Source organism: Larimichthys crocea, chromosome XXII, assembly GCF_000972845.2.
Source record: "Larimichthys crocea isolate SSNF chromosome XXII, L_crocea_2.0, whole genome shotgun sequence".
Classification (NCBI taxonomy): Eukaryota; Metazoa; Chordata; class Actinopteri; family Sciaenidae; genus Larimichthys; species Larimichthys crocea.
In genome coordinates, this window is record NC_040032.1 from 21,723,724 (window position 1) to 21,748,830 (window position 25,107).

Sequence of the window (25,107 nt, forward strand, 5' to 3'; positions counted from 1 at the left end):
TGCTCACGCCGTGGCGCGGAGAGACGCTTCTGGGACGCCAAATCTAAACTAATCTAAGTATTTCCCCCAGAGTGTCCTCTATACAGTAAGTATACTATGATGTCATACATGCATAAAGGTTCTATTGGCTTTCTATTCCGGAATGTTTTGTTTACCTCTGACTGATAAACATTGTGTCATACATTTGTTAGGCTTTGGAGGGATAGGAATACAAAATGGGCATTTTGTACAAGGATCTGAACTATGGTAGATTTGTTGAACTCTAGTGGTGTGTCGTGTGTGTGTATGAACTAATCTTTTATGTCTCAGTGAGTGATTCCCTCATTTTCATGCAGTATGTTCCCTCGCCACAAGGCAGCAACAAGAGGGCTTCAGCGCTGCACTAGTGAATGAACAAAATGAATAAAAAAAAGAGATTAGTTTGTTTTGCTGGCCGAGAGTAAGTGATCCGAGTCAGTTAAAAGACTTGAACTTCCAAACACTCTTAAACTCACATACGCTCATGCTGAATACGGATGGAATGATTATAGCGACCAATCTTTTGCACATATGGCCATGTGAGCATTATTTAAAGAGACTTGAAAAACTGTAAAAAAAACACCAGTTTGTCACAGTTAGCCATGTTTCTTGTTCTAGCAGTGTTTCTTTTACCACTATAGTACTAATGCCAAATATTCAATGCAGAGAAATGTCCACTGTTATACTATTACATACTGTAGCATTAGAAAATTAGCACTGATGCAAAATGTAACAGCAGGACGTCACTCTTGAAGTATTTTGTATTGGACTGCAAGTAATGATCCTTTTTTTATTATGGATTATGGAAACAGTTGATTATATTCTTGATTAATTGTTTAGTTTGTAAAAATTCTGAAAACAGCAATTCATGCAATGTCACACTTTCACAATTCAATTTCATTGAAAAGAAAATCCTTAACATTCAGTTGACACAACTATAAAATCATGATAAATGACCTCAATGATTAGCAAAAACAGTTAGTTAATCCAAAAATGTTGATTTGCAGAGTAACTCAGACCACTTTTTCAGATGAAAGACATTGTATATAGGTATTTAGTTTTGTTGTTGATTAATTCAGGTCAAAATCTTGACAAATTAATGTAACTGTCAGGTCGGCATCGACACCCATGTCACAAACTACATAGCAACTGTCCTGTTGTGCATTTTTTTAATTTCCCGAGGGCGAGGGAGGTAACAGAATTTAGAAATTAAGTTAGAGTTTGGCATTAATATATGTTAATAAGATAAACAAGTGTGCACAAACACTTGTTATATTATAGTAAGTTTTTTTCTTTTGGCAATGGCCTCTAGCTGCTTTTAGATTGTCACAGGAAAAATAAAAAGAAAAACTAATAAAAATAAAAACAGAGATATCTGTTGTGTAAGCTGTCATTTTCCAAGGAGGATTTACCAGTTACACGGTTGGTTATGACCCCAGCAGACAGCGTTGGTCTAATTTCCGAGCTGCATTTGAAGGCAGCATTAGTCGTGAGTTTCCCATGTAACTCTCATGTGATAATTTAGTTTGGCTTTTTTTTTTTTTACTTGTTGCTGTGCTCACACAAGCTCATAGAATATATTTTAGGAGATGTTACATCTCATTTAGAAAAGAAATAAAATGAAAGTCAAGTTGTGTTGGCTGAACCCCCCCTACCTCCACCTCCTCACCCCCTCTACACCCACCCACACTCGGGGCTCTCTGGCGGAAGCGCAGCGGTTCGCTCCCCCTAGCGGCGGAGCTCACAGCCGCGTAGAGCGTCACACACACACACTCAGCGCCGGTGTCCGTCCCCCCCAGTCAGAGTGAAAGTTGTCTCCGCTTCGAAAAGCGAGGGAGCTCGGGACTCGCTGGTTACCACCACCGCCGCCGCTGCCGCTGCTGCTGCTGCTGCTTCACACGCATTCTCCCGGAGAGATGAGGCGGAAAGAGAAGAGGCTGCTGCAGTTCGCGGGGCTGCTCATAGCGGCTCTTCTTTTCCTCCCAAACGTCGGGCTGTGGTCTTTGTACCGGGACCGAGTGTTCGACAACTCACCCGACACTGTGGACGGTCCGGGAGGCATCCCCCAGATACAGGTAAGCGTTTTCGGGTGGCTCAGCGGTCCTCCAGTGTTTTTTTTTTTTTCCTGGTTGTCTCGCCGGTGACAGTACAAGCCAAACATCCCTCAAATGTGAGTTTGGTCGCCGCAGTGGAGGCAGAGATTGCTGCGTGCCTCCCAGCTTCTGTTCTCGCCTCAACCGTCTCAACCCTCCCCACCTCCTCCGCCAATACATCAACCTTTACATTCCCATACTGTGCGTGTGTGTGTGTGTGTGCGCTGTGGTTCACATAATGCACATTTTGAACACTGTCTCAGCAAGTAGGGTAGGTTATTTAGTCAAACCGAGCGGGATAAATGAAGAGAGCCACGTAGCTAAGCCGAAGCTGGGCGTCGCAGTAAAGTTACAATAACACGGACTTCAGGAAGTTGTCAAAAAATGTGAGGCAGGACTGTGCTGCGTTCACAGGTTGACGCTCACATTTAAAGGTGCAACAGGGCCATGAACGCACCGTTCATCAAGGTGCTTTGTACCCCCACAGAACCACACTGTATGAAATATAATCATCTTTTTTTTCTTTCTTTCTTTGAAAGTTTAAGGTCAGTTATGAGTAATTATTAACATTTCTAACAAGTCAGCAAACAGGAACTGTCTGTTAGAGCTCAAGGTGACTCTGTTTTGTTCAACCAGCGAAACAAAACCAAACCCCCCACAAACAAATATTCAGATTGCAGAGATAAAAAAACAACAAAATAATGAGCAGCACATCCTCACATTTGAGATGCTGGAACCAGCAAAAATTCAATCTTGCATTTCTTTTGATGAACTGATTATTAACTAATAGCTAATTAAGGCTTTGATAAAAGTTATCATGCACGTAGAAATTAGACTTCTCCAGCCAGAATAAACAAACACGCACTATAAATTGTTTAAAACTGTGTCACAAGTTGTGATATTATTAATCTATGTCTGTGCTCATCTTTTAGCATGCATCTGACGGATAAAGATTTTGTTCGTATTATTTTACACATTTTATATCTAATAGTGTATTCTTTGTGTCATAAAACACACGGATGGAGCTGTGCCATATCTGTAAGGCATCTTTGTTTTGATGAAGTCACACCTTCAAAGAACGGTTTAAAATCAACTTAACAGGAGCCATAAAAGATTTCGGTCTGGGTTTTCAAGGTTGGACTTCTACTTATTTCATGAGAAAAAACAGAAGCTTGGGTTGAATCGTCATGAATTTAAAAGTCTGAAAATTAAAAATATATATATATGAATAAATGAGAGGCACAAGCTGGAGTTGAGGGTAGAATTCAAAAGGCTCACCAAAACGGACCAGATTTTGGCAAGACAATAGTAGTTCCTCTGATTCAAATGAGGCAAATCTGCTGAATGGAGGCTTTCACTGATGGTGTGTGTGTGTGTGTGTGTGTTTTGTGTGCAAACTTGCTTGACTGGACTGATTGTGGAAATGTAGCGAGAAAGGCCCGAGTGAAGGCAGAGTTCACTTTTGATGTGTTAGCCTCAGCTTGTAAAATGTCTGTTATCTCTTCAAGCAGAAAATCAATTCATCAGTTCATCATTTATTCTGTGAGTGTTGACAAATCCCAAACGAAAGTCCACAGTGGTGTTCTCTACATCATGTTGTTATCAGCAGCTACAGCTAATTTGCAGGCCGAACTGTGGGAATGATTGAAAAAAAAAAAGAAGCTCATCCTGAACAGATCTCCGGGAAGGATTACTTTTCTCCGCTCAAGTTTGGATTCAATATCTTGAATGACAAGAGGCGTTATGAATAGGATTAAAGAACATCTATAAGCCTGTTAAATATTAGCAAACTGCGTGATAATAGCTGTCGACCTCTAGAACTGTCTGATAAGAGACTGAGAGAAATAATGAAGGAGCCTTTTAAAGGGAAAGTTCAGCCAAAAACAAGAAAGCAGACATTTGAAGTAGTTCTAATTCCTCTAAAGCAAATATACAATGTAGGGATGCTCAGATTGATCAGCTGCCAGTTGATATTGAGTAAAAATGTGTGATCGGAAGTTTGGTTTTGGTGCTTTCGAGTCGCACGTTGTATTTGTTTACCATCTGATCTTGACCTCTCCAATATGGCGACCGAGCAGACGCATAACGATGAGCTACAGCAGGGATTTATTCATCTCCTATCGTGGATATAAGTGGACATAACATATTGAGTGTGGAATTAATCTGCAGATGCTCTGGTTCACGTTGGGACAAAAATATTCTATGGATGTCACTTAGGAACCAAAACGTGGTTTAGTTGAGCCTTCTTCTTAGCCTAGTGGTTGGTGATCGCTTGCAGCTTCTACCGAGCAGTGAGGAGTCAGCGGTCGGTATAAAACAGAGCAGTCAAAAAGCCAGTCGATATAAAGATCAATTTCCACCCAATGCTGGATTAAATACAAACACTTCTCTGGCATATTTTCAGTTAACGAGCTTATCAAGGTGAGCAACAAAGGCGAGGGAGAGACGATGATGAATCAAAAAAGAATGACTGAATTATAATGACTCGCTGAACAAAACTTTCGTCGAAATTTTAAAGGTTATGCGTTTCATGTGAATTTCAAGGACTTTTTAAGCACGTTGTTGAATATGGGACTATTATCAAGGAGTACTATTATACCAGCTGCTGTAACAAAACAAAAAAGAGAGAAAAAAGACGAGTTTCAGCAGATATGGCTCGGCGATTGGTGCTCTGACTCTCATCTTGTGATCAATAAAGTTACCAGATGAAAGCGTAGCTGGTTCGCATTAAATATGTAGTCTGAGCTGTGTGGTGGAGGCTTTCTGCACGTTTAACATTGCACGCTTCTTCTGACAGTCTGTATTTCAGACAAGAAGGCCATGGGGAACCCCGTGCATTATTAGTAACATCACATGCATCTACTGTCTGACAGGTCGTGTCTGTTACTTGCACGCTTTAGCGACTTGTCACTTGGAGTTTGCTTTTCACAACTTGCTGACTGCAAAAAAAAAAAACAAACCCTGACCTCTGATGTAGATGCAGTTGCCTCCCTGATCCAACACACAAGTGTCTTTCTCCGAGGGGTTGACCCTCTGTACCGCGCTAACACAACTGTGTCTCGCAGCTACAAGTAAGCTGTGATCAAGCGTCCATGCATACGGCAGCCTGTATGAGTATTTCATACCGCTTTAGCAAACCACTCGCCTCAGAGCTTCCCCGCCGTGACAGTGACAGAGAGGTAATTTGCACATTTCCCCTCTCTTATTAAGGATGCCCGTTGAAGCAGAGGTTGCTCGGCTTCCACCTGCCTGCTCCAGCAGCTCGGGTTAAGTGGAGGTTAGAGAAGATGAGAGGAGTGGATATAATTTTAAAAAAATAAAAAAAGAGGCCTTGTAGTTTGACCTGTGGCCCGCTGCCCAGCTAAACGTCTGAGTGACTGGACAGTTATACATGTCCTGACAAAAGCCTGGCAGACTGGTGCAAATGCATTCATGCTTAAGTGTTCACTTTCCCAGTCCAGGCAGGGCCAGCATCACCACATTTGACAGATCAAGTGAGGCTCATATTGTCTCAAGTATTCCAAACATGTTCCACTGTGATGGATGGGGGACACTGTTTTGATCAGGAAGAAGTCAGCTGTCTTTGTCGCTGTCCAGATTTGCAGATAAGTATTGAACGTAAACTAAACCACGATGAAGGTCGTTGATTAAATGCATTTCTTTCTCTGTTAGGGTTGCAAAGGGGTGGAAACATTTCGTTGAAAGTTAAGCTGGGGAATTTTGGAAATATTCCAAATGGTTCCCAAAGGAATTGTGGAAATGTATGGGAATTAACTGGAAATGGGAGGTAATTTAGTAATTGGGGGGAAGCTAGCACCATGATAAGATATTATTTATCAGCTTGCTATCTACTGTATGGATGCATTTTCATGTGCTGTTTGCAAGTTAAATCAAATGTGCATGTGATGGAGGAATGCACAGTGCATGAAATGACGGAGACAGATTGAGGGTGTTTTCTTTTTCCTCTTGAACTTGTTTGCCACCGTTGCTGCGTTTGACAGTGTTTCCTGTAGACGAGGTATTGCATTGTGGGAAAAGCTGTAGGCCGAGCGGTTCTGAGTCGTGTTAAAAGCTGAGATGTATCAGGATTTCTTTGAGCTCTTTCTTTTCACAGTGACACATCTCTCCATGGCTTGCTCTGTTCAGAGCTCAGTTATTTCTGACTTACTGTGCATCTCAGAAATCCACATCCTGCAAAGTGCGTTGTAATATTATAGCAATAAATCTCCACCGTCCACCCATCCTTAAGGCACCATTGTGCTACACCCAGACAGGGCTGGATTTAAAGGACCAGTGTGCAGGATTTAGTAGCATCAAGTGGAGGAAATCACCCAGCGAAGCAGTTTCTGTGCTGCTGGGAATGTGACTAAGTTAATGGAGGTTTGAGCCTCTTAATCAAAAAACTAACTTGTAAATTGATTTTTCCATCAAGCTTGAGGTTAAACATGTCAGCCATACTTAGACTTTACTTCTAACCTCCGGCTTCAAATCTACCAAACCTAAGCTAAGCAGCCTCCTGTGAGTGTAACTCAAGATGCGCTTCATTGTTAAAACCTTTTTTTCACTATGAAGGTGTTACGGATAGAACCGGCATGAATTATTGATTGATCCATCGACTGAGAAAATGAATCATTAATGAATCTTTTAAGTTACAGGATCTCAAATGTGAGAATGTGCTGCCATTCTCTGACTCAAAGGTGTCCATCTCATGATGGACGTTGGGCTCTGATAATGTGACAGTTATTTGTCATTATTTTTGACAGACAGATCAGCTATAAAAAATAAAAATAAGTAGGTTAACAGGGAATGTAGATAAATGGTACAGCCAAAGCAGCAAAATATAGTCATCTAAAAAAATACACAGTGCGGCTGCAAATAATGATTATTTTCATAATTTGTTATTTTCATTTTAATTAATTGTATTGGATCGATTACGATCTGACACTTTCTGGATTAATCGATTAGTTGTTTGTTCCAGAAAATGGTGGCCCAGGGCGCAAATGTGGCCAGGACCGGCGCTGCCTATAACTGACTGGTCTGCTAAAAGATTCTAAAATTAAATATGTTCTCCCATAAAGAGGATCTTGCAGGATCTCATTGAACATATCAGACAGCGAAGATGCATGTCCCACTTCTGGTGTAGAGTCCGCTCTCCTCCTGCGCTGTGCGCCGGTCCGTCTTTGAGCGGGTTGTCCGCATCCATCGCGGCCTGGATCATTTTTCGTGCACGCTGCTTTATTCCCACATCCAAGTAACGATCCTTATAACGCGGATCAAGTACAGTCGCGATGAAGTGCAGAGGATCCGAATAGATCTCAGTGTGTTCACAGAAGACGCTTTAGTGCCGCAATTAACGGAATAACGTCTGCTACGAGATATTGAAATATATCCACACCGCAGACATGTTGACTCTTGTCCAGATAACCGTGTGCTGGCTGCACTTCCTGCTTGCGTCATCACAATTCTGTTTCGGCCGTGTTGTTTCGGTGATGTAGGTCTTTCGGCCGAACACCGAAAATGCACTTTTGGGCCATTTTCGATGCATCCCTACTAAAAATGATTCACTGATTGCCAATGTAACAGTTGGCAACTAATTAATTAATCGACTGATAATTGCAGCTCTGATATTCATATAGGCCTATTATGTATTCCCTGGTCCGGTTCCATTTTTGGGGTTGTTGCCGGTGGATTTTCCACTTGCTAACTGGATGTGATCAGCTCTGAAAAAAGTCCAGAAGATAAAGCGTGCTCTTGAAAGGAAAGTTGGCTGAGATTCACAGGCCTGTCAGAGAAATGAGCAACATACAGGCTTCTGTACACTGGAGACTACATTTATGAGCCACACACTGTAGGCTGGATTACTATTCATTCATCACTGCAGGACCTTGTGCGATTTGCCCCTGGCACATGTACAGTACACCCCTTGACTCACACACACACACGTATATGTGTACACACTGCTTTTAAAGCCAGTAGAAGGTCAAGTCAGTGACAGTCTGGTCTTATTAATGAGCAGTGCTCAAAGTAAACAAGGACATCTATGTAGAACATCTCAGGACAAGGAGAAATCCCAGCTGAAAAATATTGCAAGAACATCTTTCAATTTCTCATTTCTGTAGTCACAGATTGTTGAGCCAGTCAAATTATTACTGTTGAACAAACTGGCTTTCTGAATAAATACCCCCGGTACTTCAGTCTGATTTTGAATTCCCTGGCTGTCTGCTTGTGATGTATTCCTACCCCACAGTCACAATGCAAATCAGATATTTGTTTGACCCCTCTGTCCTCCAGGGCTCCCATGGGCCTCAAAAACATTGAAAGGCTGACATCTGTCAGAAAAATAAAGAAACCAGTGATGCTTTATTCATTTACTTAAACTGTTAAAACAAAGTGCTGAGGCATGATTGGACCCATGGAAGGAAATCATTTAATGGAGTATGTTGCTTTGTATTTTTGGAGGAAGAACCTCAAACTCTGTTACTGTATATTCACGTAATCAAGGGTGCTCCGATTGATCAACCGCTGATCTTTATCACATCATTCAAATAGTTTGGTTGCTGGTCTCTATTAAGGCACATCAGATGACGTATTTATTTTATGCCCCAGGAAAGCTTTATCAATGTACTTGGGCAGGCTGCCCAGGTATATTGACGGCATTTTGTAAGGAAACACGGGAGACAGATGTTATCTGGCAATCAATGTTGTACATGAATGCGCTGAAAGAGCACCGCTAATTGAACGTGCTTATATTTTTGGTGAACGGTGAAATGAACGCGTCCCATGGCAACTAATGAATGTGGACGCAAGTGTCAGAGTGACTGTTGAGTTTAAACTCAATATAAGTAACTGAACGGAGTACACGTCAACGAAAGAGGAAAAATAAATAAAAGGTGGCAGGTGGAACTTAAGTATCATTTTCACTCTCTCCAGCAGAGGTACAGTACCTTGGCATGTCGCTTAAGAAAAAACTAAAACAAATTGCAGCGGAAGGCTGACTCCAAAAGGTTTTACACAGTCTGTAGTTATGAAAAATAAAGAAGTGAAGAAAACAGAAGTGTTAAGCTCAGAGTTTAAGAGCTGCAGAAGCCGGGTTTTTGAAGTTGCATAGAGAACAGACCACAACAGTGATGTGATGGGGACATGACGGAGACGTGTCCGGTGGAGTTTTCGTAACGGCTCACAGTAAAAAAAATGAAGCTGCTCCGGTTTAAGTTGTCTCTACAAGAGAGTAGAATGTTGTACATGTTGCCTTGGAATAAATAAGCAGTTGTCAATTTGTGATACATTATCATTTCTTAATTTTAATATTTGCTATGTAGTCAAAATAAGGTTCCAAATACACTCCGTGATCAATATGTGCCGAGACTGCTCCCTATCGTCCCCAAAGAACCTTAACGGAGCTCCCTTAGATACAATGTTCTGTAGCCACTTAATAATAATAAGTGTGAAAGATCATTTCTCCTGAAAGTTTACCCAGTAATTAAATATTTAGAAGACATGGCATGTCTCTCATCACTACAACTAACTTCCAGGATCTGGGATAAAACAAGACATATGAAGTCATTTAAATGTCCCAGATTCTGACGCCCCTATTTAGTCATCTGTGAGGCCTGGTCCCTGCTTTTCCTCAGTGCTCCGGCAGTGTTGAGCTGTTTGACCTGCGGCTCCCTTTTCTGTTTCCTCTCTGTTGCTATTCTGATAAACATTAAAGTTGAATAAGAGTTTTACCCCGTGGTTCTGTGAGAAATCTCTCCTTTCTGCTCTATTGACATCATGTGGGAATAGCAGGCAGCAGTTTCAGAGCGCTCGGGAACCTCGAGGCTGCGCCTAAAGGAAGCATGAACCCAAAGTGCGCAGAAACAAAATTGAAATTGAACGGATTTAGGTTTCCTTCGTGAAGCGGCTCTTGCAGATTGCACCATACGTGAACAAGGATTTGAGGTGGGGTGGGGCGACGGGCATCCTCAAGGCACATTTTTAAGATTGGGAGTAATTTCAAGCTGCAGTGAATTTCCTGCAAACAAGTGAGGGAAATGGGAGCTCTCTGCAATTAAGGAAATCACATCAACTCTATGAATCCTGTGAGGTTAAGAGCAATTAGAGAGGCTGCGAGAAGGATTAAGACAATTTAACATGGTTTATGATAACAGTTGTGAGAGTTCATTACAGTTGATTACACCGTGCAGTGCTGTATGCTGTGCTCTCACTGCAATTTTGACATCTTAATATTTATTTTCAGGAGTGTTAAGCAATAGAGAAGGTTAATGTCAATACGAGGCCAGAGAGGACAAGGCAAGGTCATGAACCTGAAATGGAAATGAATGATTTTGACATTGCAAGGTTACTTTCTTGAATCATACTTACAGTGGATTCACATGGATTCAGGCAGACAGCAACATGGATATCATATTAGTGGATCACAGCAGGAAGGTAATAGTAGGTGAGGCTGGCATAGAATACCATCAACGGTAACTGTCTTGGAGGACATAACTTACAACCTGATATTTCGTAGCTCCCTCCCACAAGGAGAAGACGTGGGCAATCTGGACCGGGGTTTCTCATGCTGTCCAGAAGACGTCCATCTGCCGTCTGACGTCACCTGAATGCAGCATTGAACACTTATTCTGTGATGGCGACACAATAAATACAGTCACATTTAAAACCTTCAATAAAGAATTGGACACAGTATAACCGTCGTATCAGTACACCGCTACATCCCTACTGTGTACTCACCAAGTTCATCACTGGGATCTTGGATTATAGTGGCATCACTAAAAAGAAGTCCAATAGAACAAGAAACATCTTTCTGTCCCCCACTTCCTCTATGGAGTCTGGGGGACAATCCAGGACAGAGCTGACCCTCTTAACCTGCTTGTTGTCTTTTTCTGTCCCTCTCCATGCTTCCCCCTCCTCAGCAGACAACTGTATAGAATATCGCAGATGCTGCCACACAGTAATTTGTTACAGTGTTATCATAAATGATGGCTAGTGCAAAGAAAAAAAAAAAGAAAGTCTAATAAGTAAGAATTATCCTTAAACACGACTAAAACTAGAACACATGCTTCGAAAGGCCAATGAAACATGAATTGAATGGAATTTTCCTCCTGGCTGGTAGCACCCTGAAGGATTAAAGCCCCAGAAACTGTTAGTTTATTAATCAAATAGTCGATCTGATTTTAATAATTTATGCATCATTTAGGAAGAGTTGTAGTTATTTGTCATGCGTGATAATTAACTAAATATGTTTGGTTTTTGGAGAAACCATTTGACACTTTTTGACAAAACAATGAATTGATGAATCGATAATGATTCCAATCATTAGTTACAGCCCTTCATATTACGTTAAACATTTTCTCATATAGGCAGCGGTGAGTGTTATGGAACACTTAAAATTCACATCGTGATGCGATAGTGTGTTGCGTTCATCACATCTCAGCAAGTAACATTTTTCATCGCTTTGCCAGTGAAACCTTCAAAGAAACGTTCAGGAACGTAAGGCACAAATTAACTTATGTGATATGACGTTGTCAGAGTAAGATTATTTAGAGCTCCAGGTTTTTGTGATCAGGAGACAAGCTGTTAACGTCACTACCTGATGTTAGAGAGCTGTGGGCTAGCTGCGCTGCTAGACTGGGAAATGAGATTTTACCTTTAATGTGTTAAGCCTCTGGAAACGAGGGAGACTGAGGGATGAAAGTCATTTGCAAAGACAAGTGGAGTTCCTCGCCGCAGACTTAAGTCGTTGCACTTTATCACTCAGAGCTGAGAGAGTGGGGAGAAGGAAGGGAAGGAGGGAGCGAAGGAGGCAGGGAGGGGATGAAACACCTCAGGAGAAAAAAGGCAGGGCGAGCGGGTAAAAAGAGGTGTTTGTTCACAGGCTGACTTTGTTGGAGAGCGTTTCCTCCCCAGGTTCCTCACACAAGGCAGACGTTGACTCGCTGCTGGCTGCGGCAACCAACTGAGCGCGTGCAGAGGCTGCTCTGTATGCCTGTCAGGGATCTGCTGCCCCAGATCAGTGCGAGGAGCCAAATGAGGGACAGGTGCAGCAGACAGCCTGTGGATACGGAGCGAGGAGTCAGGCTTTTAATTACAGCCACGTGGGTTATGGAGCCGCTTTTTTTTTATGTTCAGATGATTAAGCTAATCCCTGGATGCCAATTTAAGGCCAGCTCTGTGCTTCACAGTGCTGAGCCTCACAGAGAACAAGATCAACTCTAATGTTTTATGTTGAGTGTATTTAGTTTTTCTTTTCTTTCGTTTTTCTTTCTTTTAAAAGAAATAAATCTACACTAACCCGGGGGTCAGATTTGAACATTTCTGGGCTCCAGACCAAATCTGTGTGAATACACAATCTGAAACATGCAGTCTTTGCACTAATTTTATGAAAACCCAGCATATGCATTGTTCAGCACTTTGTAAGCTTAAGCCTACAAGGTGAAAATTTTACCCTTTCAAAGTTTGTTTTTAAAAATGATGTCTTTAATAGAGTTGTCACGATACCAAAATGAGTAATCATGATACTATACCAGACAAAGTATCACGGTTCCGGGTAGTATTGCGAACAGGCAAACAGCCAATCATTCAGCAGCTGTGTAGTTTGGTTGCAGTAGTTGCCATGTTGGTTTGTTTACAAGAGAGTAGCATGCATTGAGAAGCTGGGTGGAGAGTAGAGGCGGTCGCTATGTAGCGGAAACTGGCACCGGTAGTATAGTAATCCACGGTAGTACCATCGTGTAGAATTTCTAGTATAGTAGGAACGGTTACGATTTGGCACCACGGGGTACTGTGGGTATCATTCAACTTTAGTCTTTAGTATTACCCACCACAGAAACACAAGAGTCTTTTGGTTCATGTAGCACTACTGTGGGTATCACGACCATTATGACCATCAGTTTAATACATGAGAATCAGTTTACCTGTCACAAGGAGTACTACCTTGTTGTAGAAACTCTTCACTGTCTTGTGATGTCATCAGGATTGTCTCAAATTGAGCTTGAGACTAGCCACCACCACCCGTGCCTGCCGGTTTCACGAGATGTCATCTTTGTCCCACTGTTGATGTGGGACTGTAGTTGTAACATCCAACCATCTAACCTCACGCAACAGATCGGTTTGAAATGGCAGGGAAAAGGTTGGTGGAACTGGTGTATATCCAGTTTACATCCAATGAAACACTTTCTCGCATATGACGCTGCTACAGCAGAGTGATTCTTGTTTTATACAGTGTGTCAGTGCTACAATATGCATCTACAGGCCTCACTGAGTACAGTATAAAAGCGCAACTTTATAACTTTACTATATAACTTATTATTCACTTTATACATTTCCTCGATGAACAGTTAGCTTTAGCCGAAGGACTTAAAGTAGCTAACAGCTGCTAACTGAACCTGCCATTAACGGGTAACTGAACCAGGCTTAGCAGCCGGACTGGACAGGATTTGAGCCCAGTTTCTGAAACCAACTGTGAATCTTTACTTATGGTATCCACATTGGAGCATCCATATCCAACGTGGAGTTACAGAACAGAATAACTGCAGAATTTAGCCGAAACAATTCACACAGATTATTAGGCTTATTATGTAATTCTGTTTCTCTGTGAGAAAGCGAACTGTACTTGTTATATCTTCTGTCTAAACGCTGTCTCTGACCCTTGTACTCCTTAAATATCGGCCGCTGGTAATCTTGTTGAAGTAGGAATTAAAGGTCACATACTGTTAACCGCTGCTATCGTTACTGTTGCTCATATGTGATGAATTTGTGAACTGTAAAATGTTCCTGATTAACTCTAAACATTGAGAACATGTTATTAACTGTAGCTAATCACTAATTAGCTGATGAATGAACCTGTTCACCTTTGCTTGCGTTCACTTTATATTATTGTTGACTGGGTGAATATATTTCTGTTCCCTTGCTGAAAAGCTGTGTGTGTACTCGACCAAAGCACCTGACCTATGATGAGTTCATCTTTCTTGAGGGGAATGCAGATTTCAGTTTTTTAGCAGAGAATGTATTTTTTTTTTTTATTCCTCTTCCAGCAGTGGTCTTTGATGAGGAGTGTGTTGCTCGTACTCTCTGAGTCCACAGCATTTAAAAGCAGTCTGCTGTTGGCTTTGTGCATATGAGATAAAAGCTCTGTGTTAAAAACAAAGGAATATCTTGTCCACATCGCCTGCCTGGCTGCACAGCAGCAAAGATTAGATGATAAGGTATACAGCAGAAATGTCACAGTCATGAAATCAGGCACGCATCATGGGAAAGAAGAAACAGTGTCCATAGCAGATAAACCATTTAACCTAAGGCAGTTTTCTGCTCTTGTATGTTCTGCTCACTCAGCTGTGTCTATTAACAACCTCTGAACCACTGTGCTGTGTTCACATGCTTCTCTATAATGTGGTTATTGTCCTTCTTGGACACTAAACTCAATCACAAATGTCAGTATGAACGAGAAACCTGGTTTTCATTTTCAGGGTTAAGCATTAAGAATTTCTCAGCGAAGCTTCAGGGGGCCCATTTTAACCATCACATGGTTTATCAAAGCATCTTCTTTCTTCAATTTTTTCTTATTTTTAATTTAATCTGCATGGAAAAAGTGAATGGGAGTCTTCTTATCATTATTCTATGATGCTTATGATTGACAGTTATAACAACCTTATAGTTGTTTCTTTAGTGAAAACAGCCAAAGTTGGACAGAACAAGCAGTGAAGACACAACTTTGAACTTGTGATTGTCATTCACCATTATTTGTGTTATTTTATATTTAAAAATATCAGTTGATTAGTAAGTAACAGCTCTGGTAACAACTGGGGACCTTGACTGAATATAAAGATATACGACATGTCAGATTTCTGAAAAAATGAAGCCAACACATCTTTATTTCCCCCTGATCGCTGGCTTTTTTCTTCTCCTAAAGATAGTTTCCACTAATTTAGGTAGTTCTTGCTGATGAACACTGATGTTCAGTTGATAATCAGTTATAGTTACTTGGTGCTACAAAAAAACGAGGATTCACGTCATGATTGACAGCTGAGCCCTGCTCACGATTGCGTTGGCTGGTGTATGAGTGGGACCTCAATACCATGACACCGATCACTACTGCGCAGATACAATGCAACCAGCTCAAGATCACAGTGGCCTTACCCGGGATATTATAGCTTCACTTTTGTAATGTTATAAATATAGATATCTCTCCATCTGCTATCCACGATAGCTGAGAAAACCTGCTAATAAACCTGCTAATATAATTATGGGCGCTGTAGCAGGTGTTGTGCTGTAAAAATGTCATTGTTTTATTTCCAGCCATAGCCTGATTACCCATAATCATCACCCATTCTTCTTTCTCTATGTATGTAAACGCGGTGATGGAAGGTATAGCCATCGCTGTCTTTCTTCAACCCTGTGCACCCACATTCCCACAGTTGCGGATAAAATTAGAGTTTCCTGAATCAAATCTTTCTTCTCTCACCATTAGGCTTCCGCCGACCTACTCTTCTGTAAGTGTGACGACTTCTTTTCATTTTGACAGATCATAGCGCAATAGATGTTTCCTGTAGTTCAGAGAGCTTCAGAGAAATGGTTTAAACTGAGGCAGTCGGTCTCGTTTTCTAGTCTTAAAGCATTTTCAGCAATCACACTGCATCCACACCAGCATTTCTGAACAGCTGTCTGAAGACTGACATGCTGTCTCTGAAAGAAATTGCTGCATTTTTTGCTCCGATAGACCGCTGCCTTTCTTACTGAGCTACTTGCGGGAACAGCAGGTGATGTTACTGTTAGCATTCACAAAGCTTTGATCATATCAGACATACACACGTATACACCATCCATCCCCCTCCACCTCGACCTATCTTTATCATGGAAACACAATCAGCAGAAATTTCCTTATTCTCCCCTCAAATTTTTTGTTGGCATTGATTAGGGCTGTAAAACGATGCGTGAAAAGACAAGCTGTGTGGGTGAGGAGAAGGTAAATGAAACAAGCAATAAATGCTGGATTTTTTCCAAGCTCAGGGAAATGGCTGAGATGGTAGCTGATGCAATGAAGAAACAGTCCAGTTTAATGGCAACATTAACACTGCTGTCACTCAACCTCTGGTTTGCTAAATGCATGGGATGGGTTTTTACAATATCTTTTTTTGCAGAGTTACACTGGATAACACAACATGGCTGCCATTTTTTGAATGCTTGGATGTTTTTAAGTGCTATTATGTATTACATTTCTAACTTTTGTGTTGAGTTGAATTGGGCCATCAAACAAGTTTTGATGAGCTGGTGGCCTCTAATGGCATCACATCTAAAACATCTTGTAGCGACACTCTTTTCATTGGATGCACGTATTTAGCCGGTCAGCAAGCTAAGTGGCAAACTACTGTAATTAGCAAGGTAGCAAGCATTTGCAAACCAAGCCAGTTTGGTTGCATGCCAGAAAGAAATAACAGGGGTCAAGGGAACATAGTTATACCGTCTACTTGTCTTATGATTGAACTAGTCTTGCTCATCAGGGTTATATGGTACCTCGTAGCTTTCTGCTGCATCTTTCTGCCCCTTCATGGTCAACACATGTGTGACGGTGTTATCGGTTTACTAAATTTAAAGAAATGTGAACAAGTAGGCTACAGTTGGTGTTACTTTGGTGAAGTGTTGAGTCTTTTGGAGTTGTGGTTTTTTGAATTCTTAATGAAATGTATCATCACCATTTGCATTGTGGCAAATGATGCTCGAGTGGTGCAGAAAGAGACTAAACTGGTATCGTCATACTGCTAATAAATAACCCTTATATGGGATGTGACACACCACATGTTGGTGACTCACTTGTGCAGCTACTTGTGGAGATTTCCAGTAGTTCCTTTCAACCATTTTTATGTGACGCATGAGAATTAATCTCATGACGAACACGTCATGCTAAGGGAAAAATAACTCTCATAGCTGCTGTCATATTCTGTCTTGCTGCCACTGAAGAGACTCAGTAAGTCACCGTGTCAACAAGATCTAAATTGCACTGGCACTGGTTCAGTCTTCTAGAACAGTCAAAGCAAAAATGCAACAAAAGATTACATTTCAATGGAGTGAAAGGAGCCTATTCATATTGACTCCCTCTCTTTTGGGAGAGGGTCAAAGAGGGTCATTTTGTATTTTACAGGCTAGTCCAGTCTGGAAGAGCACTCAGCGATTTCTGAAGTTGTGCACACAGTGCAATCAATTGCTTTTTTTTTTCTTTTCTTCTTTGAGCTCTCGGGCTGCTTTATTGCAGAGAAGCTCAGCATCGTCTCTGTAAAACTACGTAATGGCCTTGGAGTTGATAGCAGAGGAACCTGTATAACCTCTTGAAAATGTTAATTGTTCTTCAAGACTCTGGAGTACAAAAGCTGACCTGCAGTTGTAATGGACTTGCTAACCGATTTCAATATAATGTCTTACCTTGTTATTTAAAGCAACAGCAAATGTCTTTTCTTTTTTTTCTTTTTTATTCACCCAGTGTGGTACGTAGCCATGCAGTTTTAGACATTTGATGTCAAACTCAGTGACTGAAACTGCTTTATATGATTAACTGTTGTTGCCACGGAAGGAAAAAGTGTCACGTTATTAAAATAGTACAATGCATTCTCTGCTGCGACCACACTGTCTGTACACTTCTCTTCTTTTCTTTGTCCGAACTCTCGACCGGGTGGGGTGCTTCAAATACCTTGGACTTGTCCTGGGGAATATAACCTGAGCTTTGCACAGCACTGACACTGACTAAATGCTGCCAACAGAAACTACAATAATAACCTTTTCATGTCATAACGTGATACTCATCTGGTTTTCATTGCCTGGCGTGGCTTCCCTAACTTTTATACCTAAATTCCAAAAAAGCCTGTCCACAGCAAAATCTGGAATATCCAGCACAAAACAAATTATCAGAGTAAATGATTAATAAGTGGCACTTTTTTTTTAATGAAGTCTCTGAAAAAAGTTAATCCAAGTAAAAAGTAGTATATAAAAAAACAAAAAAAAATGGTTTCTCATTATCACCTCCATTGAATTTGGGTAACATAAACTCAAACCTGAACAAGTAAAAACAATCTGCACGGCTAGAAGCCACTTAGAGGTAAGTGTGAGTATATCAATGGACCTTTTAAGTGATGCCGCTTCTTTTTGCTATTTAAAATAAAGTCTGATGAGTCATTTCTGCTCCTATTGTCGGCTCTCTTTGCTGCCCAGGTGAACAGGTGCCTGTCATTAGTCTCTGTACCTAGCATTGATGTGAGGCAGTGGGCTGAAACACGTTGCTAGATTTATAGCATGTTATTCCATTATGAACCAGCCTCTGAATGAGGGTCTTTCTAGCAGTTCTCGGCCCACTTTGTTTCACATTATGCTCTCATATTGGACTGTTGTCAGTTAAACCCCAAGCTATCATCCTGCGGCCTGATTGTCCCCTCACTGACAAATGTTGATAATTACCTTCCAGTGGAGCTGTAAAAGCTCTCCCTGCTGAGCTCACTGATTCGCTCTTCCTAACCAGTGGTGGGAAGGAGCAGTGTGCCTCGAGCTCTCTGGCGCAGCAGGACGAGGCAGCCGTGGGGGGATGTATGGAGGGATGCTAGTAGGATTAGGGCCGCTGAGATAACTGATTTGCTGATCATTATGTAAGCCACATCTGTCCTCCGTCCCCCCTCGGTGGCACTCGGCCGCCCACGCTGAACGCAGCCAAACCCAGTAGCAACATGAAAAGACAAGGCTTCGGGTTCTGCTTACAGAGACGACGCCAGGGGAAAGAGGTGAGGGAGGGGGATGTAAACATGCTCTTAGCTGTTAGTCACAAAAACACTGAGCAGATGATAGGGGTGACTGGTAAAAACGCTGTTTGTGATATCAGTTCCAGTACAAAAGCCCACAGACAGTAAATCACATTTTCCTTGGACGATAAGCTGCAAGACGATGATTTTCTGCATTGATCCGTCTATTTTTTCGATGAATTGCATGGCATGTAATTTGTCATAAATGAGTCAAAAAAAGCCCATCACAGTTTACCACAACCTAAAGTGTTAAAAATGAAAAATAACAATGAAATAAAACATAGCCAGGTAGAAAATCATCTCTTTTGAAAAGCTGCAGCCCTAAAATGTTTGGTAATTTAGCTTGAAAAGGGACAGACAGAACTTGTAACTCAATGCAGTCTACCATTTGAATTTCTTTCTTTCATCAAATACTATGCCACACAGTGTTTTTTAATGTCATCTTTATTTTTGGATTGTCTGGAGTGGTGTCCTTTTTAGGGTCTCACAGCTTCATCATTCCATTTCATCAACCAGAATCCTGTTTATTTAGCCATTTTCATAGTTTGCTCCTTCTGCTCTGTCCATAAAACATCTGTTGCATGTATGTCCACCCTGGAAAAGTTTTCTCTCTTGTCCGTTCACTCGACATCACAATACAAATATTCCACAGCTACACATTTTCCTCTCTTGACCTCTCCTCAGGGGCACTTCCTGGAAGAATTACTCCCAATGCTCAAGGATTACTCCCTCATGCTACAGTAGGACAGATTGTTTCTATCACTCTCCCATGACCCTACAAAGACCTGAAGGACAGTGTCCTGGTTCTGCATTAGTTCCAAGGACCGTGTGATGTTAGGAGATGTTTTGCTGGAACAGAGGCCACTCTCTGAGCTGGCAGCGCCACAACTCAGCACTTAATAGCCACCATACAGTATTTTCGTGCTTCCTCTCTGTCAGACATGATAATAAGGAGCTTATTTGAACAGCACTTTGCTCAGATGGGTTTGGACAGGAGCCAGTGGAAGCTGTGATCATGGCAGTGGCAACACAGCTGTAAATTACCAATGAAGCCTCTTACAAATCCATCACACTGTGTCTCCTATTAAAATTATTATTTATTTATTTATTTTTTTTAACTTGAATGGCATGATGTAATCTCTCTTGTGTAATGTTGCCTGAGATGCCTTCAGCAGCAACATATGCTCTGTCATGCATCGTCCAAGTTCCAGTTTTGGTACTGCTGTATTCCTCGTCTACCACGTAGGATGTAGGGCGGGTTATTGCTTTTCTTTTGTTAGATGCAGCCATTTGTTCATGTTTACTTTTCAATACCTGGAAACTGTTTCTATGTGGAGGAATTAGATAAGATGATTTTTGAGCTGCCAAACAGAGTCCAAGTCTTTCGAAGTATTTATTGAAGAACGTTCCTTGTGTTTTGCAGCAGACTGGTGTGGGTGTCGTAAGGGCTTGTTGTTGGCATTGATGGTAGTTCAGATAAACACTGACTTCTTCTTGCGAGGGGTGAAACTATTCACACAACATAAAAGTCTTAAAATTGACAGTTTTTATTTGTGTATGGATGTCATGAGTCCAAGAATTAAGCACAGTTCTGTGCCTGCAGAAGGCAGACAAGCAGCCATCTGTCATGGCCTTTGTCCAGCCCGCTGCCTGGTATTTCTGGTTGCAGCAGAGCTGTGGATAATGACTCTGATTGGGAGATGAGACGCTTTGTGGCAGCCCTGCTGGGCTCCTCTTCCAGGGAGGTCTCTGTGCCTCGGTCTCCACCCGGAGAGCCTCAGCTTCTGCAGCAAAGAGCAGTGGAGCAGGAACCCGGGGGACGGGCAGGGATTTGGAATAGATGTACAGTCAAAACTCCCAACTGGCTTTTCTATAACTCAATATTTCTTTGAGGGTTGAGAAAAATACAACAAGTAACAGGGTGGGTTCAGCAATGCAGTCGCTGCCAGTATAAGTTTTTCATAACAGTGTCAAGTGGATTTTTTTCTTTTTCTTTCCTTTGCCCTTTGCCTACGATTTTGCTGTTTGTTTTGTTTTCTCTGTACTTCTACCAGTTCTCCATGGTCTGAATCATCACACCTTCAGGACAATGTTTATTTAGAAACAGATGATTTCCTTCGCTTGCTTTCAGTTGGACTTTCAGACAGAGACCTAACATGAGTCTTGGGTGATCTGATTACATCAGTGCACAGCTGTAAGTACATCAGTTTACACTTGGCATCCAAAGCGATCTCCACATGTGTCTCAAGTGACCATTTGTGATCACTTTCACTTAAACACACAATGGGCATCATTTCTATTTACAAAGACCAAATACTTGTTGTTTGGAACTTCTGATGTCAGTTGCGGATATTTGAAAAATGGATATCCGGGCCAAGACTTCTTTTGCCGTCTTATTAGTAACTTTATTTGTCAGAATAATGATAAAGACACATTATGGAGAAAACCCAGTTAACAAACATCTACAAGTGAGTGCATATGTTTTAAAACTAGCTAATAACAAGTTAAGTAACCATCAGACGCAGATGGGTTTTCCTCTTTAGCTCTCCACACAGATTGTTCACCTGCATGTTCCCAAAGCCCAATCAAATGGAAATGGTCAGTACAACTCGGACTATTAAGCAGAAATCAGAATGCTTCTGATGCCACAATCTTTGTCCTTTGCCTATAGTTAGATGCAAATGAAGAACTCTGTTTATAGCGAATACTAGTACAATGGAGAAATCAACTGAATGAGACAGTGTCTGCTGCTTAACATGGCAAGTAAGAGAGTCCAAACACTTTTTCTTTTTCATTTCGGTGAGTCGAATGAAAATCCGAAGGCATTTTTGTGTGCACTTACAGGTTGTCAGTTGATCAGTCAGTCCTTAAGTGTGGCCCAGGACTTGTGGCTATATGCCTTCAAATGTGGTTAGAGTGATCACATATCAATACATCCTCAAATGTTTCTTGGGGACATTCACAACTGTGCCTAGAGTTGCCCTCTTGAGATTGAGTTACCAAAGATGCATAGTAATGCCAGATGAAAACTCAATACTATGACACAAACCAGTTTGCAGGAGATAATATAATTCACCTTCATTCTACTGTTGGATCAACAGCTTGTTGGATCTGTAACCTGTGTAGTGGAGGTGGAGGCACTGTGGTACCGAGTACTATTTTTAGAAGGTGAGGATTGGTAGCTTATGTTTCTGTGTGATGAGCCAGGACAGCCAGGGCAAATTGACTTGTCTGTGAAGTGGTTGAAGAGAGGAAGGGGTAGATGAGGAACAGAGGGTGAGGTGGAACTGGAAAGACAGGTAATTGTGTCTCTGGGGGTCGAAGTGGATCTGTCTGTGATCTGACAGAACAGGAAGGGGAAGAATAAAGAACAGAAAAGCTTCCTCTTCCCATTCAAGATACTGTCGGATCTCAGTAGGAGGAGAGGAAACAGAAAAGGGGAGTATTGACCTCAGGTGGTCTGATTCGTCCTCCTTGGAGAATGAAACAGCAACTCTGTTCTTATCAGACACACTGCTTTACTGGAAACACTAGCTTTCTACTATACCAAAGACAACCCAAAGTTCTTGCAGAAAGAACTTTTCTTTATTTCGTCTTTGTTTTGTTTCCCTTGTATGAAAATGCAGTTCTCCATGAAATTCAAAAAGCTGTAGTCAAGTGTCAAATGGGCTTTTTCCAGAACGAAAACTTTTTTCATGAAACCTGTGGACCTTTTTATACACACTCTGAATATTTTTCCACTTTTTGACTACTTGAATGTAGTTTCAGTTTTGGTTCCTGAGCTGTAGTTCTTGGCCCCATAATGTCTCTTTATGATGTTCTCAGGGCCCAGTGGTTAGTACAAGGACAGAATTAAACATCACTGACTAGTCAAGCACAAGCCTGAGGACAACATCATCATTCAAACATCATTAAAACTAAGTGAGTTGGTTATCAGTAGTCTTACTAATATGACGTAGGATGGAAATTTGTAATAATAATGTACTAAAGCTGGTAGATAATGAGAACATGTTCTTCAAATCATGCAGGCAAGAAAATCAAACTATAAAAGAGAAAAAGAAAAAATGCTGTGTATTACTCTACAGAGTGCTCATTTTTTCTTTCACCGGCACCTTTTAAAGTTATTATTCATGGATGACATGGATACTGTACCGCTAAAAATGAAAGACCTCTCTACACAGTCTGACAGCCAGCTTGCACCTGATTTCTGCCTTAGGTGGGATTGTGACCTTAGTAGGCTTGGCTTGAATGCAATCTATTTAACCAGTTAGACCAAATGATGATGATTAAACTCTAATGACTAGACTATGAATAAAGACAGCAGTAGGCCATCCTTGACATACAGGGCAATTCCAGACAGACTCTGCAGCTGACAATCGATTTGGAAAGAATAATAACAGAAAGATGGAGTGGGAACTAAAATAGAAGACTACATCTGTCTGTGAGAACTGCCAGATACCCAACCTTTAAGCTACTCTTTAACTCAAAGAAAACATGCCTGTTGGGGAAAGCTACTTGGTTCATGTTCCCTTTCCATGTTGGTGCCGTATTACTGGGTAATGTCCCACAACAGCTGCTGAGAGACTAAACTCACAGCAGCAGCACCAATCCTACCCTATCTGACCGAATAGCAAACATAATCTGCTGTTGGGCAGATTAACAGAAGACCACAGCAGCATGGAAATGAGGTTAGGCAGCCAGCATTTCAGAGAGGCTCTTCGTAATCAGTAAATCCCTTCATCCAGGTCACCAAGAGAAAAACTGATGGACCACTGACTCAATGCGATTTAGGTGTCTGTCATAATGTCCTAATTCAGGTGTAGTCCACATTTCAGGACTTAATATGTTGTAATGACTCAGAAGCTCTTCTATTCCATCTTCCACTTTGCCACTGAGAAGTGTTGCTCTCCTTTTACCTAAAATTAAAAGATTAAAAATGTATATATCTTAATACTATACCCACATTGTGGACAGGTTACTGTCTGTCAAATTGAGACAACTATGGCCTGCCCCAAGATACCCATATCCCCTTCTGCTCCATGTTGCCATGTCAATTAGTTAGGTCTGGGCTACAACTCCTTCATCTATCACTGGATTTGTTTGATACTGATTAAAGCCTAGAGTTCTAGAGTTATGAGTAGTTTTTTTTTGGTTTTAGTGGATTTATGGATGTTTATTTGCAATTCCTCAGAAGGTATAAGCCACACTGAATCCAAAAGTATGTGCAGAATGTCTGTGTGTCGAGATCTGATTGCATTATGACTCTAAGAAGAAGTAATAGTTTTGATGTGCCTGTCCCTTTCAACTCGCATAGTATCTTTGCTTCACTATCCTGTATAGTTGGGAAAAGGTCTGGGTTAAATTGATGACAATCAAACTTTGAAGCCACACTTTCCTTGTTTTTCTGGTTACATGTGTGGACATGCTGTTCACCCAGTACATCTGTTACAGTCACACATTATGATGAATACCGACCTGGTGCTTTGGGTTGCAGTTTTGACGATTCGTACTGTTAACTCAGGCAGACTGCACTTTGGGTATTTATTTTCAGAGATGTTGATTGCTTGGTGTGCAAATTTTTGGAAATCATGATTTCATGAGGTGAATAGGGCTGCTTGATTACACCATCAGTTGTGGTCTCTGCAATGCTAAAAGTGCCATTACACTATCAGAAGTGCTTATCGGATGGTTGGATACCTTTGGACACCCCCATCCGCTCACACCTTTTAGATATGGGATTGAGGGGACTTTGTCCAACCATCTGTGTATATTTATGACCTCGCCAATGCAACATTTGCACCCACTTCACATTCTGATTGGCCAGCTTTCTGTTGAGGTCAGAAAGAAGCAGGGGTTTGAAGTTTGGGTTTGTTTTCTTTCATATTTGACACTATTTCTGTCCCTCTTTACTTGAACAACACTACAGATGTCTTTTACAAGAGACATGTGCACCATAATACCACATTTGGTATCACACTCTCTATGATGACCGACTTTTTATTCCACTTCTGAGTGTTTCTTTCCGACTTAATTGGCCAACATTTAGTACGAACTAGTTCTGATTGAGTATACCCCAGCCCCAAGAGTAGAAACTTGCACTGAAGCTATTTTAGCTCATTGTAGATAGACGAGCGACGAGCATGTGTCTGTCTCTGTGTCTTATGCAAATACACCCGCGCATTTGTTAACCGACACACTCAGTCTGTCTTTTTGTGAATCCA

General features: G+C 41.3%; 1 protein-coding gene across 1 annotated transcript in view; it reads left to right on the top strand.

Moving 5' to 3' along the window:
• Positions 1 to 808: 808 nt before the first annotated feature.
• LOC104921918 (polypeptide N-acetylgalactosaminyltransferase 10) overlaps positions 809 to 25,107 on the top strand; it is an 85,282-nt gene continuing 60,983 nt past the window's right edge. The window contains exon 1 of the mRNA XM_027273455.1: positions 809 to 2,093. Within this exon, the coding sequence (XP_027129256.1) occupies positions 1,935 to 2,093 (159 nt within the window). The 5' untranslated portion in view covers positions 809 to 1,934. The remainder of the gene's footprint in view (positions 2,094 to 25,107) is intronic.